Source organism: Myxine glutinosa, chromosome 2 (genome assembly GCF_964187855.1).
Source record: "Myxine glutinosa chromosome 2, kmMyxGlut1.1, whole genome shotgun sequence".
NCBI lineage: Eukaryota > Metazoa > Chordata > Myxini > Myxiniformes > Myxinidae > Myxine > Myxine glutinosa.
This window is the reverse complement of record NC_136262.1, coordinates 186,550-207,548: the sequence shown is the minus strand read 5'-3', so window position 1 is coordinate 207,548 and position 20,999 is coordinate 186,550. Positions and strand designations below refer to the sequence as shown.

At 50.3% G+C, this 20,999-nt stretch overlaps 1 protein-coding gene across 5 annotated transcripts in view; it reads left to right on the top strand.

The window, feature by feature from the left end:
- Nucleotides 1-20,999, top strand: part of LOC137422108 (palmitoyltransferase ZDHHC3) — a 203,976-nt gene that overhangs the window by 35,711 nt on the left and 147,266 nt on the right. For all 5 annotated transcript variants that reach the window (XM_078772891.1, XM_078772893.1, XM_078772892.1 and 2 more), the window contains exon 4: nucleotides 20,585-20,681. In XM_078772891.1, the coding sequence (XP_078629017.1) occupies nucleotides 20,585-20,681 (97 nt within the window). The remainder of the gene's footprint in view (nucleotides 1-20,584; nucleotides 20,682-20,999) is intronic.

Genomic DNA, 20,999 nt, shown 5'->3' with positions numbered 1-20,999 from the left:
AAGAGGCACAAGTGCGAAGTCGTGGCTCAGGAGCTGTGCCAGGCCATGCTGGCCGCTGGCATCCCATGGTCGAAATTGGAAAACCCTGCCCTCCGGTCGTTTCTGGAGAAGCACATCACTCTCCAGATCCCCGATGAAAGCTGGATTCGAAAGCACTACCTTGACAAGTGCTACGACGAGGCCTTGGCGGGGATCTGTGCCGACCTCGGACAGCAGCCCATCTGGCTGTCCGTCGACGAGACGACCGATTCGGCAGGTCGATATGTGGCCAACATCATCGCGGGACGCTTGTCCAAGGAGGGGTACTTTCGTCCCCACCTCGTCCAGTGCATGTTTCTGGAGAAGACCAACTCCGGGGAGATCGTGCGCGCAGTCAATGACACGCTGCGCTATCTTTGGCCTGATTTCAAGCCGGAGTGCCTCAAGGTCCTCGTCAGCGACGCCGCGGCCTATATGATCAAGGCCGGCCATGCTCTGAAGGAACTCTTCCCGGACTTGCTGCATGTGACTTGCGTTGCCCACGCGCTCCACCGTGTCTGCGAGACAGTCCGAGAAATGTTCAAGGATGTCAACGACCTGATTGCCACGACGAAGAAGGTGTTCGTCAAAGCCCCGTCGCGTGTTGTCCTTTGGAAGGAGCAGCAGCCCAATCTTTCTCTCCCCCCGGAGCCCATTCTGACTCGGTGGGGGATGTGGATCGACGCCGTGGTGTTTTACGCCGAGCACTTCGAGGCCGTCAAGGACATTGTGGACCAGCTGAACGATGACGACGCGATGGCAATCCGGAGTGTCAAGGACCTGTTCGGAAAGGCGGACATCAAGCTCAGTTTGGTCTTCTTAAATGCTCACGTGTCGTTCATCCCGAAGATCCTTAAGCAGCTGGAGGAGGCCGGCATGGAGCTGGCCAAGGCCTTCCAGCTCCTTGATCAGGCCAAGGAGGAGCTCCAAAAGATCCGAGGCTGCCGTAAGGAGATCCTGCTCACCAAGTTCAAGGCGGTGCTGCAGCGCAATCCCGACATTGGTGTGCTGAGGACAGTGGCTTTGATCCTGGATGGAGATCAGCACGGATCTGAGGTTGGTGTACCGGCTGGAGTCAAGCTTGCCGACATCCCCCTCTTGAGGTACTGCCCCATCGTCAGCGTCGACGTGGAAAGGTCCTTCTCCATCTACAGAAACGTCCTCACCGACCGCCAACACCGCCTCACCAAGGAGAACATTACCAAGATAATGATTTCAAACACCTACTTTAACCGTTCCTAAAAGGGTCTTGTCAATTTCTTCTCGTCCTCTACTTATCAAACAATGCGGTTGCAATAAAGGTACCTGAACGTAATTTTTTACCTGTTTACTAGCCCAGAGTGCTTAATGTTGTGCAGGAAAAAGCTTACCATTTTTTGTTCTTTTTTTGACTGATTTCTGAAAAACTTGGTAATAATAAAAAATGAATAAAACGGGGTGAAAAAAATATTTCAGGATTTTTTCACATAAAAAAAAAAAAATTCCGCTTTTCAAAACATAAAAGGCCTATTTTCTTGACATAAAAATCCGTAGTCTAGTCATTACATTTGCAAAGCTCGGCTTCGCAAAGCTGCGCTATGCATACGGGTGGTTTGGTCGCCAGCAGGTTGGGTCCGTCCGACATTCGGTTCAGGGGAGGAGGTTTGGTTGGGCCAAGGTTTAAAGCACCATCCCGGCGCGGGGCCTTTTGCTCCCATGCGCGGTGGGCCAACCTTGCCCGGGTAGAACGCCGCCACCACAGGGGGGCGCCGTTCCGATCCCTCCTACCTTCCATCGAACCGGGCCGGTCGCCTTGCCCGGCAAAGCCCGGACTCGACTGTGCGGCGCGGGGCCCGGCCCAGATCGTGCACGACGCTCCGAACAGAAGCGACGCTGCACCGATCGCCGCCGGCTCCCGCAATACACACAGCCCGGCACGGACCGAGAGCTTGTGTCGGTTAAACGTCGGTCTAACCGCTATCCCGTTTAACGTCGACGCTTCACTTGCATGCTCACACCACGCGTTCCTTCTCCTCCTCACACATCCAGGTGTCTCAGCGCCTCTCATGCAACCCATACATTCTACCACTGTACTCACTCGTGCATTCTCTTTTGCTCCATACTCTGGTCTACTCCTAACGCTCACCACACACTCTCGCGCACATTCTTGCGCACCCATTCTCCTCGCACACTCTATCATCATGCCCACCTCCGTTCCACACCTCTCCTCCGTTACGTCCTCCGTAACACTCACCACGGGTGTGCACTCCTGCACATACCCACTCACGCGCTCCGGTGTGCTCTCCCGCACCCGCGCCACCACCAACTCAGGTGTGCGTTCTCACACACTCTCTCCATCCATCCCAAGTGTGCATCCTCGCACCCACTCCTCATCCATCTCACTCTCCTGGTCACACTCACTCCCACTTCCACACTCTATCGCATTCATCACTCATACACTCCGTTCCACACCTTTCTTCCCCCCTTACGTCCTCCGTAACACTCACCACGGGTGTGCACTCTTCTGCACACCCAATCATCACCGCACACCCTCGCGCCAACTCTTGCGCACACTCTCCGGTTACATCCTCTGTAACACTCCCCATCACACGCTCCGATGTGCCCTCCCGCACACGCGCCACAACCAGCTCACTCTCCGTGTTGCGCTCCGTACACTCGGTTTCGCACATACCCTCCGACGTGCATTCGCTCCCGCACCCGGTATCACTCCCATACCCTGTCACACACTCACTCTCCAACGCACACTTTTCTCTCACAAGCGCGCCACTTCCACTCGCACCACTCACAAGGGACCCTCCACCAACGCCCGGGTGCTTTCTCGATCCCAAGCGTGCGAAAATTCTTTTTGCGCCAAACATCCTCCTGCAAAATCTCCCCGCACAATATACAGCACGACTCACCTGGGCGCTTCTTCTTCTTCGCTCCAACACCACCTGTAAATCTTTATTGGGGTTATTAAGCACAGCATCGTGATGTGAGCACGGACTTTGCGCATTTTCCATCTTTTCCTCCCACGAGTGGTTTTCTAAGTCCGGCGTCTGCTTAATCCCAATTTCCACTATTGGTTCGGTTTCTTTGCCAATTTGAATTAATTCCCTTCCTTTATCTTCTTTTCCCTCGGCGACCGCTGGCTCTAATAAAATTTCCTTTTCTACCTCGGTGGTCGCCGGCTTCCCCATACCCCGGGTCGCGATCTCTACCCCGGTCCAGTTACCTGTGCTTTGCTCCACCTCGCTTTCTCCGCGCTTCTCACACCACGCTACCTCGTCGCATACCCTTGGAACCTTCTCGCACAACCCATACCCTGATTTTATGGCTACCAGTACTTGCGCCAAAAAGCTCTGTAGGTCCACAACCCCTACTTGCGCAGCGGGCATGGCCCTCGTCGCCACGTGCGAGGCGCCGCCATCCTGTGCGCCTGCAAACCCCTCTACCACATCCTCATTGCTCTCCTCCCTGGGGTCCTGGATTGCCTCTAACCCCCCATTCTCCCCTACCAGCACCCAATCACCTTGATCATCCATGGCACGACTTTAATTTTGAATATTAAATAAAATTTCGGCCGCTTATTTAAATAGGACCTATCTTATCACGACCTATCTTATTTGATTAATACAACGCAGATTCAACTACTGGGCACAGATCCTTAACTGAAACATATAATAATGAAATAACTACGAAGAGGTCCTATGGTTCGCTACGTGTTGTTCATGGACTAACTAGGGTGCGATCTTTAACAAGCCAATTGATGGGAATATTTACAGGGGGATATTTATAAGGGATACATTTATTAAAATTTACTAGTGAAGGTTCTGAAAACCGTAACAATATATATATATATATATATATATATATATATATATATATATATATATATATATATATATATATATATATTGTTATGAATTTGGTAGAGCAACATCTAGAGCTAGGTAGATCTGAATAGGTAGGTATTCGGCTGTCGTGACAGGGACTCTACATGTAATAAGTTCTTGATGTTTAGGCGTTCGTCGGGGGAAGATGTATGATTGTGGACCTACCTGGAGGTTCGAGTGTTAAATAGTGAGGGATTAAAGGTAACGCCCCTGTGAGTCTCACCTAGTAGTCAAACCTTTGTCCATTATGGCACTGCAAACCACATAAACATTAGTTAGGTCCTTAGCGCAACATTAAATAATTCCTTTCCCTGACATTGACTTCGTAATAAATGGACAGGAAACCAGGCCAAAAACACCGCCACGGTTGGCCGCCGCCGTTTGCACCTCCAAGGCCTACAAACCTCGCCTGGCACGTGTTACACAAGGACCGCGGGGTCGCGGACGGGAGATGTCAGGAGTAGCATGCCGCAGAGGGCGTGACCTGGGCGAGCCGGCGAGTTGGGAGGCTATGATTGGCTGAGGAGTGCGCCAATGTGACGTCATCGGCCAGAGATATTAGGACGGTCGGACGCCATTTCGTGGCAGTTCGCAGTTGAGGCAGTTCGCAGTTGAGGCAGTTCGCAGTTGAAGCAGTTCGCAGTTGAGGCAGTTCGCAGTTGAGGCAGTTCGCAGTTGAGGCAGTTAGAGTTGAGGCAGTTCGTTGCACAGAGCACACAGGGCACACAGGACTCAGCAGAGGCAGCATTTCGTGGGAGCAGTTCGTTGAACAGTTGGCATTGAACAGTTGGCACTGAACAGTTGGCACTTGGCTGCCAGCACTCCCGCAGAGAGTCGAGTCGAGTGGCTATCAAAGGAGTCCTTCCTGTCCCTGGTCAAGTGGAGTTTGTGCCCGCGTTGGAGGTCGTCGACGCATGGTGCTTTTTGGTGCGTGGTGCTCGGCCTTGTGGGACTTGGAGCGAGGGACCTCGTGGTGTGCGATCGGGCCGAAAGGAGCGGTGTTGGACGGCCGCCACAAAGACGACGAAAGACAGATAAGCCGCATCCGCGTACATTTTGAACGACGTGACGTATTATTTTCGTATTCATAATCTCCCTCATATCGTGTTTGCTGTCAGTCGTGTGGGGACGTCCCGATCTAGGATATTAGATTTACCGGCGGGCTTTTTCACTGGCTTTACTTTTCCATAATAAATCCTTGTATTATTTTCTGTATATATCTGAACGCAGTTTCCTGGGTGTTTCATTTTAATAGATAGGGCTGCGGAGCTTGCTGCGTCTGCCCTTCCGCGCGTTTAACTTTGTGTTGAGCTTTAATCCGCCATTGAGTTTTCGCCTCGGGAGTTAAAGTCTCGCAAATCGGCCATCCGTAACTGTGGTGTTAATCACGGTTGCGTAACAAGTGGTGTCAGGAGTGTAGGATTTGAACCCGTCGGACAAATTTTTTTGTCCGCGGCGAGACATCGACACGGTCGGGCGTACATTGCGCCCGACGTTCGAACGCAAAATTTTTATAGGCGAGGCGGAGAAATTTAGTAATCAATTGGGCATACGGAGCGCGATATCGCGTCTTCGTCAAATTTAAATTGTGTTTTTGGAATTGAAATAAATACGCGCGCGGGGAACGACCTTCCGAAAAGCGGATGTCGGAGGTCGACGAAATGGAGGTGCGTAGCGAGGCCTCCGTCAGCGTTGGGAGTGAGCCGGAAATAGGGGAATTAGATGTTGAGGTGAGCCTTGGAACCTCCCCCGTCCCGAGCACCAACTTATCCCCCTCCCCCACCGGGGAGTCGGGAGCAGTAGGAACGGCCCCGACAACCGACCAGATGTTGGGTCAATTGCTTCGAAAAATGGAAGGGATGGAAAAGAACGGTGAGCGAAACCTTGCAGAAATTCGGGGAATAAATGATAAAATTGACGGGCTGGAAAATAAAATGAGTAAGGAAATTGAAGGAATGGAAAGAAAAATGGAGTCCCAGGGGAAGGAATGTAGGGAAGGAATGAAGGGAATGAGTGATCGATTGGAGGAACAAATTGAAGGGATGGAAAATAAAATGGAGTCGCAGGGGAAGGAATGGAGGGAAGGACTGAAGGACATGAGTGACCAAATTAATGGATTAAAAAGGGAAATGGCAATTGTGGTAAGTGTACAGGTGAGCGGAGAATGTCCACAGTTCGATGGGGAATGTGTACAGGTAGATGGGGAATGCCTGCAGGTAAACGTGGAGTGTCCACAGGTGAGCGGGGAAGGAAATTTGGAATGTGAGAGTTGTAATGGGGAATGTTTCCCACATTCTGGCCTGGTTGTTTATCGGGACCGTGTGGATGTCACAACACCCCAACCGGGGGATTAATTTGGAATTGTGCAGCACCAGGGCGGTGGTGCGGAGCAAGAGGGGGTAGAGTTTTTGGGGGTCCGTGCAATGGAGCCGGACCAGGTATTTATTGGGGATATTGATCAAAGCCTGGCGGGGCCAGGAATGATTTGTAATGATGATGATGATGAGGATGATTTGATCCAGCGGCTGGAGACCTGTGACAGTCCCATGGAGGTAGAGCTTGTTCAGGCCCAAAAGAGCCTGGGAGATGAGGTGAGTTGGTCCGAGGAGGTGGTTGGAATGACCGAGGGGACGCTCACTGTACACTGCTATTTGGAAACAGAGGCTCCAAAATTGGACAACCAGTTGGGGGAGTGTGTTGGCTCCGGGCTGGATTTGGATCTTGGAGGATCGGGAGATAGAGCTTCTGGAGATTTGGTCCCTGTAGGGAATTTGGATCAACTGCAGGGAGGGGCAGAACAACCGGTGGTAGAGGTTGTTCCCTGCAGCTGCGGTTTGGCAGTGGGAATGAAAATTTGTAAAAGAAAATTTAAAATAAAATTACAATGGGAAATTGATTTGGAGCAGCCATGGTGGGGATTGGTCCCCGGGCTGCGGGATCTGGACATGGAGAGGTCATGGGTGATGGCCTCGGGCAAAAGTTGCCCCTTTCAAAATTTGGGTATGCCAGCCAGCTGGGGGGGCTGTGATGGCGAGATTTGGACGTGGGGTCCAGCCTTGGGTGTCGAGGTACGACCTGGGTCCCACGGGGGGTCTGGTGGAGTGTGGCGTCCCTTGTCCGTCAGGGCGCCGTCCGAGCTGGTGGCTCGGGCCGGCAGGGTCACCGGACCCTGGTGGGGGTTAAGACCTCCAGAGGGGTCCGAGGTGGTTTCTCAAGCCTGGGATGGCAAATATTGAGGACCACTAGGGGGAGGTGTTGTGGGTCGCGCTTTGGTGGTGGCACCGCAGATGGCCAGCTTGGGCCTGATGTAGTGATCACCCGGGCATGCGACCTGACACCCTCTCCCTGAGACTTTGGGACAACTAGCATGTGGTGACCTGGCATGGTGGTTGGTCTATGGACGCGGGTCAAACCGAATGGACAGGGATGGAGATAGCCTGCCGGACAACCATTGGGGCATCTGTGGAACGTGATGGTGTGAGTGACCTTCCACAGTTGCTCCGTTATGATTTATGGACTCTCGGGTTGGGAAGAGAGCCATGGGGATGTGAATCGGGAGATGTGTAACGAGCCGAGCATATGGGCCATGCTCGGCTGGCATGTGTATGGCAAAGCATCCTTCTTTGGTGAGGTTAGTAAAAGGTGACAAATGTTTGGCATGGGTAATCTGTGGGTTAGATGCAAATTTAAGGGTGGATTTTGAAATGTCATGGTGGACACTGTACAGTGACGCCATTATTGATCCAGGTGTGTAGACCAAAGTGTTGGAGGCTGTGATGAAATTAATAGGGTAGCAAGACACAGCTTTCAACTGGTTGCGGGGGCAACTGTGCTGATATTTGGGACGCGGGATGATGGGGATGTAGTTGTGTAGCCTGAGGGTCAACGTGGTGCTGTGCGTGTCCGAGGTGTGTGGACCATGTCTTCTGGGTGGGTCTCCTGGTGGAGCATGGCTGTTGACTGGACCTTGGTGTGGTCAAGTGTGGGTGAGCACTGGGGGGCTGCAGTTCTGTAGTCGGACTGGGGGATGATGGGGAGGTGCAGGGGACGTGGCTGTAGGGATGCCACGCACTGCGACCGTGCCCCCCAGGGCCGAGGTTGTGTGTGCAGTAGTGTGTGTTGTGGCAGCAAGTGCTCACCACATTGGCCAGCTGGGGCTGCTACAGCTGTGTTCCTCGCAGGGGGGCCGAAGGATGGATGGTGGGTCGCACCCTTATGGACACACATGGGCCATGTTGGCGTTTTGACTGCTCACCTTGTCCCGGTGACCCTTGCACGGTAGAGGTGCAGAGCTGTCATGGCCATAAGTAGTTGTGTAGTGATGATCACCGTTGGATGCGGATCCACATACCTGCCAGTGTAGTGGGGACAAAAGAGAAATTTGGAAGTATTTGGTAGGCCCAATGTGAAATTTTGGAAATTAGGTGTGGTGGATGACAATCTTGAACCTGACCAACCTGCAACTACCTGCACTTGAGGTGAGTGTTTTGAGGAGTACTGTCCCAGGCTTCAGGACTTGCTTTGGAAATTGGGGACATGTAAATTGGAGTTGGGAGGCGGGTGAGAGTGATGACATGGCCGGTGAGGGGATGGAATGGGAGCCACAGTGTCTTGTGGGTGGCGTATGTTTTTGTATTGTGGTTAGGTGTTTTGATGTGGTCGTGAGAGTGGAACCTGGAGAGTGAGTGATGATTATTGGAGATAATGAGGGGTGATAATTGTGCTTTTGGAAATGTGCTTTTGGGAAGATGTGATGGTTTAAATGTGAACTGGGGGGATTTCACATGTGGCAGGCCATGGCAAGCCTTGTAACACCTTTTACACCATCTATGGAATTGTGGAATTGTGCTGAGTTGTGTGGAGAATTGAATGGCAGCGGGGGAGGAAGTGTGTTTTGGGGTCTTGTGGGTGGGGAAGGTGTGTGTGTCCGCAGGTACAGAGCAAGCTCTGAGGAGCGATGCCCACGGGCCCCCCTCTGCGGCAATTACCCCTGGCAGCCGGTGGTAACTGGAAATTGGAGCTCGTCGGTGGAGGGTCTGGTTGGGCGCCGCGGGGTGAGGGAGTCCCCCGGTGACCCGTGTTGCTGCGCGAAAGCAGGAGGCAAAGGAGCCTGGTGTGTGTGGAGACCCTCACCGGCGAGGTAACGGCGGAAAGGGGCTGTTGGGCTGTCACGGGGCCAAGAGGTAAGGGGGGGGGGGGGGGGCAATGAACTTGTAAGTCGGTTGACTTGTTTTTGGGACTGCGGGCACCACAGCCTGATGCGCCCCCACCATCTTTTTGTGCGGTACCTCCCCGCTGCCTAGTTGAGGAATGCACACACACGTGAATGACATCAATGCCATGGTCCTGCAGGGGGTGTATTGAAATAAGTGCTTTGTTGATTTTTGAAATGCCCTGATGACCTATGGAATGAGAATGAGTGGTTAAGGGGTCTGTGTTGCATGAATGTGGGCGAAATCCACCGAGCCATGTCACTCACCTGTAACATCTGGACAGGGCCCGTGGAAATTTAGGGGGATGCATTGGGGATGGCCCCGCAGGTAAGGTTGTGTCTTGTGGCATCCACCGGGGGACGCGGTCTGTAGACCGGGGTATGTACAAAGGTTAGAGTTTTGAGTTTTGGAAAGATGGTTAAGTTTTGTGGTTAAGTTAGTGTTGTGTGTTGTTTGTTTCCTCCCTCCACAGGAACAACGAAGAAAATGTACATACTTGCATGATGGTTAAGGGGTTCAGCATGTTAAGGAAGTGTAGGTAGGTAGTCCGACTCACTTCCCACAGCCCTTCCTGATTTATTTCATAGGTTAATTAAGTGTGTGACAGTAAGTGTTAAGGCTGGAATGGTAGCGCCTGCGGTGAACCTTGCAGGAGCTACGGTTCCAGGGGGGGGGCTGTGTTATGAATTTGGTAGAGCAACATCTAGAGCTAGGTAGATCTGAATAGGTAGGTATTCGGCTGTCGTGACAGGGACTCTACATGTAATAAGTTCTTGATGTTTAGGCGTTCGTCGGGGGAAGATGTATGATTGTGGACCTACCTGGAGGTTCGAGTGTTAAATAGTGAGGGATTAAAGGTAACGCCCCTGTGAGTCTCACCTAGTAGTCAAACCTTTGTCCATTATGGCACTGCAAACCACATAAACATTAGTTAGGTCCTTAGCGCAACATTAAATAATTCCTTTCCCTGACATTGACTTCGTAATAAATGGACAGGAAACCAGGCCAAAAACACCGCCACGGTTGGCCGCCGCCGTTTGCACCTCCAAGGCCTACAAACCTCGCCTGGCACGTGTTACACAAGGACCGCGGGGTCGCGGACGGGAGATGTCAGGAGTAGCATGCCGCAGAGGGCGTGACCTGGGCGAGCCGGCGAGTTGGGAGGCTATGATTGGCTGAGGAGTGCGCCAATGTGACGTCATCGGCCAGAGATATTAGGACGGTCGGACGCCATTTCGTGGCAGTTCGCAGTTGAGGCAGTTCGCAGTTGAGGCAGTTCGCAGTTGAGGCAGTTCGCAGTTGAGGCAGTTAGAGTTGAGGCAGTTCGTTGCACAGAGCACACAGGGCACACAGGACTCAGCAGAGGCAGCATTTCGTGGGAGCAGTTCGTTGAACAGTTGGCATTGAACAGTTGGCACTGAACAGTTGGCACTTGGCTGCCAGCACTCCCGCAGAGAGTCGAGTCGAGTGGCTATCAAAGGAGTCCTTCCTGTCCCTGGTCAAGTGGAGTTTGTGCCCGCGTTGGAGGTCGTCGACGCATGGTGCTTTTTGGTGCGTGGTGCTCGGCCTTGTGGGACTTGGAGCGAGGGACCTCGTGGTGTGCGATCGGGCCGAAAGGAGCGGTGTTGGACGGCCGCCACAAAGACGACGAAAGACAGATAAGCCGCATCCGCGTACATTTTGAACGACGTGACGTATTATTTTCGTATTCATAATCTCCCTCGTATCGTGTTTGCTGTCAGTCGTGTGGGGACGTCCCGATCTAGGATATTAGATTTACCGGCGGGCTTTTTCACTGGCTTTACTTTTCCATAATAAATCCTTGTATTATTTTCTGTATATATCTGAACGCAGTTTCCTGGGTGTTTCATTTTAATAGATAGGGCTGCGGAGCTTGCTGCGTCTGCCCTTCCGCGCGTTTAACTTTGTGTTGAGCTTTAATCCGCCATTGAGTTTTTGACTCGGGAGTTAAAGTCTCGCAAATCGGCCATCCGTAACTGTGGTGTTAATCACGGTTGCGTAACAATATGTATATATATGTATATATGTATATATATGTATATATATGTATATATGTATATATATGTATATATGTATATATATGTATATGTATATATATATATATGTATATATATATATGTATATGTATATATGTATATATGTATATGTATATATATATATATATATATATATATATATATATATATATATATATATATATATGTATATATATATATATATATATATATATATATATATGTATATATATATATATATATATATATATATATATGTATATATATATATATATATATATATATATATATATGTATATATATATATATATATATATATATATATATATATATATATATATATATATATATATATATATATATATGTATATATATATATATATATATATGTATATATATATATGTATATATATATATATATATATATATATATATATATATATATATATTGTTACGGATCTCTACGTCGGCCTTTTCCCCTTAAGAAGGGGGGATGAGTCTCCTTGTCCGCGACTGACCGACGTCAGTTCTGGGGGTCCCAACGCTCCTTCCGGTCGGGAGCAGCCAGGGTATTTGGTCTACAAAAAGTCCCAAGGACCTGAGTGCCACTCCTGACCGTGAAGCAAGGGAGGGACTCCCGCTCGAACCCCGGTTTGGATGGTCTAGTTGCCGAGCGGTTTTTAGCAACCCGAAGTTCGAGTCATTAGCATTCACTAACCTGATTCCGAAACGTTGGCCAAATCGTGCCACAGGTATTCAATTTGTAAAAGATGACGACGAAGGATGTGAAGAAGAAGGAGACAAAAGGTATGAAGGACAAATATAATTTATTACTAATATTTACACAATTAAAAGAAACCAAGGAGGAGGAAGGATAATAAAATAAAAACAGAAGAAGAAGAAGCGGACACAGTGCACCTTAGCTTGCCTATAAACAGTCTTACTTAACCCAGGACAGAACAAACAAAGACCGACTCACACGGGGAATTGCAGAGTGGATCGGCTGGAAGGAGGAATGGGAAGGCCCTGGCCACTGTAGGCGTCGAGGTCCGGCTCCATGAGTCGACTCGCGTTCTTGGCAGGAAAACCTTGGTGTCTCCAACGCCACTCTCGTTCGACCCTTTGTGCTCCTCCTCAACTCAACTCTCAAAAGGCTTGCTGTCTCTTCTTTCAGCCACCAACAACCAACTCTTTTCTCAACTCAACTCTCAAAAGGCTTGCTCTCTCTTCTTTCAGCCACCAACAACCAACTACTAACCACCAACAACTACTGTTCTGACGCATGCGCACGCGTTTTATAGCGCGCCTGGCGATCAAGATGCCGGCCGCTAGGACACACCCATCGGTGAGCTCGCCTCGGCCCTGATTGGTCACGAGGGCTCACCGACCCCGCCCTTAGAGGAGGCGTTGGCTAGGCCACGCCTTGTCCCTGGCGCTGGGCCGACTCCTCCCACCTTCTGCTCCGAGATGACCTCGTGGCTAATGGAGTCGCGGTGAAAACCGCCACGCAGCTGCGGCAAAAACCACAAGCCCAAAGAACAGCGGAATGCAGCAAACCGCGCAGAGGAATTTGTAATGCGGCTGACAAAAGGGGATTTCAATGGAGGTTCTGGGGAAATTGAAAGGGGATACTACCTTATTCCACTTCGGTGCAATGCAGTATTAGTTAATGGACGACATAGCCTTAACCTAATACACAGAATAAGGAAATAACTACCAACAAGGAGGAAATCTATGATTTGGCTACGTGATTGTATATGACCTAACTAAGGGACGTCCTTTGACCTTTATACACAGAATGGAGGCAGGAGGGTGGTCTTTACAATTCATTACACAATAAAAAAAAACACTTCTCATATCCACAACACTGCACCCTCCTCCTCTTAGGCACGTCCCGGGCCTATTACTTTTACTTTTAGTGTGGCACGTAGGTGTACCTCCCTCTACATTTAACCTGACCCTGAGTGTGACAATTTTAAAACACAAATAAGTATGTCCCGCTGCTGCATTGCACCCTACCTAACAGTTTCACACCCACAGCTAACCGAATTTCGGAATGGTTTTCAAACTAAAACATGAACGATGGGGGAGCATTATTTACAGTTGACGCTATTTTATTTACAAAACGCAACCCAGGACCTGTGATTGTTCTTTTGGGGGGGAGACAGTCTGCCCTGCATCGACGCACCAGAAAGCACCAAAAGCGCACCAAAACACCATCAAGCACCACAAAGCACCCTTTGGTGCACAGTCATCACAGTTCATGAATAAAAATAAACCCAAACCCCTGGTGGTGTCTTCCTCTTCGGCTCCCTCTGCTGGCTATTGCTCTCTTCCTGATGTTGTCTTTCTTCTTTGCTGGCGGCCTATTTGGACTATTAAAAAGGCACACAATGCGTCCATCTTTTATTTATTTATGGCCCACAGGGCCGACTATGTGTGGTTCACCTGTGGCATAGGTGCCCTGTGACCAAGGTCCGCCAGCAAGATCTCGGGCCTTCATGGCCGGTTCCAGCAGAGGGGCCATGCCCCAACCCATGGGGTCCATCAGTGGTGCTCAGCCACAGACATGTGGTCCATAAGGTGGTGCATCGATGCAGACAGCTGGTTCCGGGAGTTTCGGGCGCACAATGGCGGACTCCCGCACGCTCCCCTCGGCGCCCAGTGGCGCACAGTCCTCGTGTGGGAGACAAGGGGGGGGGGGGGAAGACAGGTGAGCGAGGGGTAAGGTCACAAGGGTACACGTCAAACAAGGCAATGCAAGGCGAGGTGCGTTTGGAGACGGAGCGGAGAAAAGCTCGTCCCTACCATACGTCACCCCCCCCCTGTTACCTACTCTACCCTTGCCCTTTCCCCATTTGTACAAAAATCTACACATTTACAAATTCGTCACTACTGTCACGTCTTCCCCATATTTCCCCGACACCAAATTCGTCCCCACAATCCCTCTAACCAAATTTGCCATCACCCAATTCATCATCAATCCTCATAAGGAGGGAGAGATGGAACAACAAAGCACAATGTCACACCCACGTCATTATGCGTCTCACATTCCAAACATTTGCACAATAAAAATAATAAAAACAACCTGGCATGGTGTGGAGGTACGTCACCTCAGGTGAGTGGATGCAGATGGTCCGAGGAGATTTCCATCCTAACTATCCTCTAACTGACATTAACACACTTTACACTACCCGGGGTCTTCCCTGCCAATCCATTGGCCAACTTACACTATGGGTTCTAAAAACCAATTCCCATTGACCAAACTGTGGTGCTTCTCAATTTGGGGTCTCACTCCCCCGATTCATCTCCCGGTGCCCTTGCACAATTTCCGGGCTGAGTCGTGTAGCTCTCCCAGCAGGTCTACCCACCTGCACACCTCCACCACTGTAGTTGCCACCCGAGCTTACCTAGCTCCTCACCCTAACCTATCGAACTGGGGAAGGCCCTCTGGCGCTCTCCCCACTCGGTGCCCTCTCTGGCACTGGGCTACCCGGGTCCGTCCTCCGGATCCTCGGGCCCCATCCACAACTCTACCGGCTCCCAGAGCCCACCTGCGGCCTCACCTGACCGACATCCTCACAGTGGTGGAGTGCTCAACCAACTACACATACTAACAGGCCACACGCCCAGCCATTTCCACGACACGAATGCACCCATTCAACCATCATTCTTCCACCACGCACCACAGATGCCAATATCCAACCACAATTTACCTGTACTCTCTACCTAACTCGTACACTACCTTCCCCGGGTATTCGTGATGGGGTCCATCCTCCTTTCCCCCATCCACACCTTTGCACCATCCACTCCACTCCACAGTTTCCACCATACTCACTCCATACCATCCATTCCCTACTCCATATATTCCACACTCCATGTATTTCACACAACCATTCTCCATACACCTGCAGTTGCACACCTGTGCAATCACTCCTACTGGTGCTTCCTGCACCCTCCTTCCTCCTGGGACCATTTGGTCAACACAACCCACATCACCATCACTCACTCATACACTGCTCCATACACCTGTTCAGTTGCACACCTGTGCAATCTCAATCGTTCCTCACTCACTGCTCCATACACTTCCACGCTCAATACACTTTCGATTCTCAAACACACGGCATCATCTCATCTAACTACTCCCCTCTGGAACTCACGCTTCCCAGTCGCCCCTTTAAACTATTGCGCTCCCTCGTCATTATAATCCAAACTAATCTACCTGCGTCCCCACTACAGGTATCATTGTCACTACCTAACCTTACCGTTACCTATGGTCATCTTCTCTAGATCCCTACACACGATATCCTAACCCTCCCGGGCTAGTTTTCACTGCCAACCCCATAACTAGTGCTCCTTTGCCCCCGTTGTGAGGGATGGCAGAGTTGCCATCCCACCACATCGGGTATCTCTCACTATAAATTTTGCTCACCAAATTCCAGCCAATCAAGAATTTGCCAATCATCTGCCAATCACTCTACCATTACCAATCATCAATCTGCCAATCTTTGCCAATCATCAAATTTTTGCTTTTCAATTTCGGGTCCAAAACACTATCATCATTACACGTCTACTCACCTGAGCCTCTCGGTGCGCCAATTCATCTCCAAAGCTCGGCTTTGCAAAGCCGAGCAATGAATGCGGGTTGTTTGGTGCCGGCAGTTGGATTCGTCCGGCATTCAGTGCAGGGAAGGGGGCTTACCCGGGCCGAGATCCCACGCACCATGTCGGCACGGAGCCGTCCAATGGCCCGATCTCGCCCTGCCGGAACGCCGCAACAAAAAGGGGTCGCCATGACGACCCTTCCTACCGGGCCGCCCGCTCCGCCTGGCGGAGCACGGACGCGGCCGTTCAGAGCGCGGCCTGGCGTGGATCCCGCACGGCGGATCTTTCGAAACCGCCGCAGTTACGATCCCCCCTGGTTCCTGCGGCACACAACGCCCGGCACGAACCGAGGGCCCGCTTCGGCTAAACGTCGATCTAACCGCTAAGCCGTTTAGCGTCGATGCTCCACTTGCATGCTCACACCCCGCAGCCCGTTCCTTGCTCCTACATCCAGCCGTTCCCATGCTCCTCGTCATTGCACCTTCTCTTACACACCCAGGTACACTCATTCCGCTCACAGACTTTGTCACACACCTGACCACCGCACACCTTTGCACACACTCATCGTTCGCACACCTCACCAACACACCTCTTCGCGCCCCCTCCTCGGTCACATCCTCTGTGACAACCACAGGTGTGCTCTCTTCCGCACACCCAATCACGTGCCTCACTACTAATTCCAGTGTGCATTCCCATACGTGCTCTACCATTCCAGGTGTGCATCCTTCCATTCCAGGTGTACATTCTCTCTCACCTGCCACAACCAACTCACGCTCCGTGTCACTCTCAGTACTCTCACCACCACTCTCGGTCGCACATTCACCCTTACTCTTAACAGCGCACTCTGTACCCATACACTCCGCTGTTACACACCTTTCTCGCGCATTCTCTTGCGCACACTTTCCCGTCACACCCTCCGTAACACTCACCACAGGTGTGCACTCTCTCGTTACATCCTCTGTAACACTCCCCACTACGCGCTTCCATGTGCCCCTCGCACACGCGCTACGACCAACTTGCTCTCGGCAGCACACTCACTCCTCGGCGCGCACTTTTTCCTCACACACCCCATAGTCGGACATTCTCGCACACCTCCTCCTTCACACTCGGCACCTGTCGCACACTTTACCAGCGGCATCTCACGAACACCCGGGTCCAAACCAACACCCAAGCCGACTGAATCTCCCCTCACACCATATACATTTCCGCATATGTCGCCACTCACCTTGGCACCTCGTCTCCGCACCTCCTTCGCCATCTGCAAACTCTTTATTTGGTTAGCAAGCACACCATCACGATTTGAGCACCGACCTTGTACATATTCCATCACCTCCTCCTTTATCTCCGTCTATCTTCGTCTCCAATGTCTGTCACCTCGTCCAACCTCTTTGTCAACCCCTCGTGTACCATCTGACATTCTTTCTTTGTCGCCATTAATTCCTTCTTTATCTCTTTTTGCGTCGCTTTCAACCCCCCTATTACCGCTGTGTTCTTTTCTACCTGCTCCCCTAGCTCCTTCTGTCCCACTGTCAGCTGTCCCATTCCTAGCGTCAGCTCCTCTATATCCCCTTGTAACCTCGCCGTACTCTTTCTCACCTCTCTCTCCATGCGCTCCTCACACTGCCTTACCTCGTCGCGTACTCCCGCGACCTCTTCGCTCACCCCGCGCCTTATATCCTCCCCCATCTCTCCTATTTCCTTGGTGGATGCCGCCCTCATCTGTTCCAACTCCCCCTTGTGGGTGTCCAATTTAGTTTGTAGCCTGATTTTTACCTCCTCTATCTGCTCCCCCATTTGTTTGATTTCCCGGGTGGCTTGATCCCCTATTTCCCTCAATTTGCCTTCCATATTGTTTTCTAACCCCTCTAACCCATTCTTCACCCCTTCCATTTGGTTCTCCTGGGTGGCCATCTTATTTTCCAATCCCATTAACCCGTCCTTCATTTCCCCAATTTGGCTACACACGTCCTCCAATTGGCCCCCTAATTTGCCTTCTAGCCCCCCAATTTGGCTTTCTAATCGCTCCCCCATTCTATTTTCAAAATTACTTAACCCGTCTCTCAATCCCCCGATTTGGTTTTCTAATCCCCCAAATTTGCTTCCCATATCATTATTCCTCAATGCATTTCTCAATCCCATATTCCCCATTTGTATGGCTGCATGAATCTGCGCCATGAGGTCCTGCACATTCATTCCCCCGATTTGTGCAGCGGGCGCGGCCACCGGGCCACGTGCGAGGTGCCGCCATCTTGTGCTGCCGCGACCACGTGCGAGGCGCCGTCATCTTGTGCACCTGCAACCCCCTCTACCGCACCTTCTTCAACCTCCTCCTCTGTCTCCCCCATCTCCTCCATGGGGTCCTGGGTCGACTCTACCCCTTCTTCTATCTCCCCCACCGGCATCCAATCGCCTTGACCATCCATGGCACGATATAAATTTGGTTGTTAAATACTAAATTTCGGCCGCCCGTAATTTTGACCAAATTTTTAAGATGGATTAAAAAATTTGGTTCGGGTCCAATCCCACTCCCCGACACCAATTGTTGCAGATCTCGGATTACGGCGCTCCCCTTACCGAGGGGGGGTTTAATCCCCTCGTCTATTAAGCTGGCCGTCCGAGTTCTAGGAGATATCGCGCTCCTTCCGGTCGGAAGCAGGGCAATACTTCTGCCCGAGCCACGGACAAGATGGAATGTTGCCGAGCGGTTTAGCAATCCGAAGCTCGAGCCGTTAGCGGCAGTCTAAACCCCATTATAGCGGTTCCTATATCGTGCCACCGATATTCAATTGGGGACAGGACGAAAGCGATCGGATGAGATGAAATCAGGTAAAGAAAGAACTTCGGATTTATGATACAATAATGAAGAGGAAACGAAAGGCAAGAATATACAAAAGAAGGAAATAAAAGGACATAGGGCAAGCTTATCTAAACAGACTTAACTTATCACGACCCCAGGACAAACAGACAGACTCACACGGAATGGTAGCTGGTAGGGGAGGAAGGTCCAGGCAGATGGTTCCAGGCGATGGGATCCGTCCAGGCTCCGGGTCCGCGGTGAAGAACGGCAGGCAGCTTCGCGTATCGTTGGCGCGCGACCGGACCTTACATATGCGAGGGGCTGCAATGCTGCGTACGTACAGCGTGCCGAACGCTCTCAAAACCAAATGGCAGTTCGCAACAAACGATTGTCTCAAGCGATCCTCTGCGCAGTGTTCTTATCGTCCGCCGTCTCTGCGCTGTTCTCTCAAGTTTGACTCCTTTTCTCTCCCTGGCGCATCTCTCTCGGTGTCTGCCAATCATCTCCCGAAGTAGTCCGTGGCGGCGCTTTTATTACAAGCCTCGCGTATCAAGCCGCGTCCGCTACGCTCCGCCTACTCGTGAACACGCCTTGGCCCGGATTGGTCGCGAGGGTTCATTGGTACCTCCCCTCATGCCGCGTTGATAGGGCCACGCCTATGTTCCTGGCCGCTCCTCCCTTCTTCTCCCACTCTGCCACGTGGCTGATGGCAGCGGGCAGGAACAACCGAAAGGCAGCGAACACTGAGGCGGCTGCGACGGCAATAAGATTATGTGGCAGCATTGGGAAGGACAAGCCTGTTGAAGGTGCTACTGGCACTTGGAGAGAGAGAGAGATTGGGGATAATTGAAGGGGCCTAGGTTATTTGATTAATACAACGCAGATTCAACTATTGGAAACAGATCCTTACCTGAAACACATACTAATGAAATAACTAAAGAAGAAGCCTATGGTGTGCTACGTGTTGCTTGTGGCCTAACTAGGGTGCGACCTTTGACCTTTACACCAAAAATGGGAATATTTACAGGGGATTATTTATAAGGGAATATTACAGATATTTACAAAGTGGAGGGTTCTAAAAACCACAACAGAAGATTTAAAGCTGCAGAATCGACGTCATGGTGTGGTGGATCTCCATAGCAGTGTCGATGCATTTCAAAACAAGACGATTCTCTTAAAAAATAGGAACGCGAATCCTGAAGCTCATCTGGATCAGAAGCAACAGTCACTCAAACCCCCCACAGACTCCCTCAGACCATGATATTTTAAAGCCGTGAACATACCTCGGTACATCACCGGCGATGAAGGTGTGAGCAACTTTCCTCAAAATCGTGTGTGTCGTCTTGAAGAAGAGAGCTAATACCTATTTTGAGGGGTCAAACCCCCTCCCCCCACTCTCCCCCATAAACCCCCCTAATGAATGCATATTTTTAATTTGTTTCCATAGCAATTAATTAGACGTATTAGCCGATGTATATTCCAAGTTTCAGCTATTTTCTATGTATGGCCTTTAAGATATGAGCCGCAACACATTTTGGACGGACGGACAGACAGACACCAACGTGAATTTGAGGTTTTCTTAATAAAACTCAAGAATGCGGAAATTTGGAAGGTTGTTGGTGATCAGACGTTGTTGAAATTTGGAACATATTACCTCGACGTACAAAGCATTTACTCCTGAAATTTGCAGCCGATTCCGTCCAGTAGAAGCCGAGAAATGTATTTTCAGTCCCCATGTTAAAGCTGCATAGAGAGAAACGATCCCTTATATAAAGGGAGGGGAGTTTTGCTCCTCCCTTGATATTAATAGGATTTTACCTGTGTTAAGGCATGAGAAATGATGGAGATCAGCGGGCGATAGCGCTCATTTAGTAAAGATGGAGAAAAGCACATTAAAGGTTGTGACGGAGCTACCAATGATCAATCTCACTGCATGTACAATGAATAGCTCTTTCCAAGTACCATGTAGTCCATACCATTGTTGTGCTGATACCATGGTATCTGTCTGCGCTTGTGACACGTATCTCATTTGTGCCATAGCATTTGCAAGCGATGCATACGCAAGATGGATCATCACTGCCCTTGGGTGAACAACTGTGTGGGAGAGAGCAACCAGAAATATTTTGTCCTCTTTACTGTGAGTTCTTGCAATCTGCATATCACTTGCAATTGTCATCATTTATGAGGTAAACCTTTGAAAGATGGAGGCACTTTTTATTTCTGTTGATCTGACAATTTGCTGACTTATCAAGTATGCATCTTTCTCAAATCCTTCAATGTTTACTTCATTTATGATCCAAAATTTGAAACAGCCATTTTTTTTTCAAACCATAAAATTCGAGTTTTTTCTTCTTCTCTTGTCCAGTAAAATAGATCAATTTATAAGTGAGTTGATGTGCTTAACATGGATTAATTTATAAATCGATGTAGGTTTCGTCGTCGATTTCAAATTCCT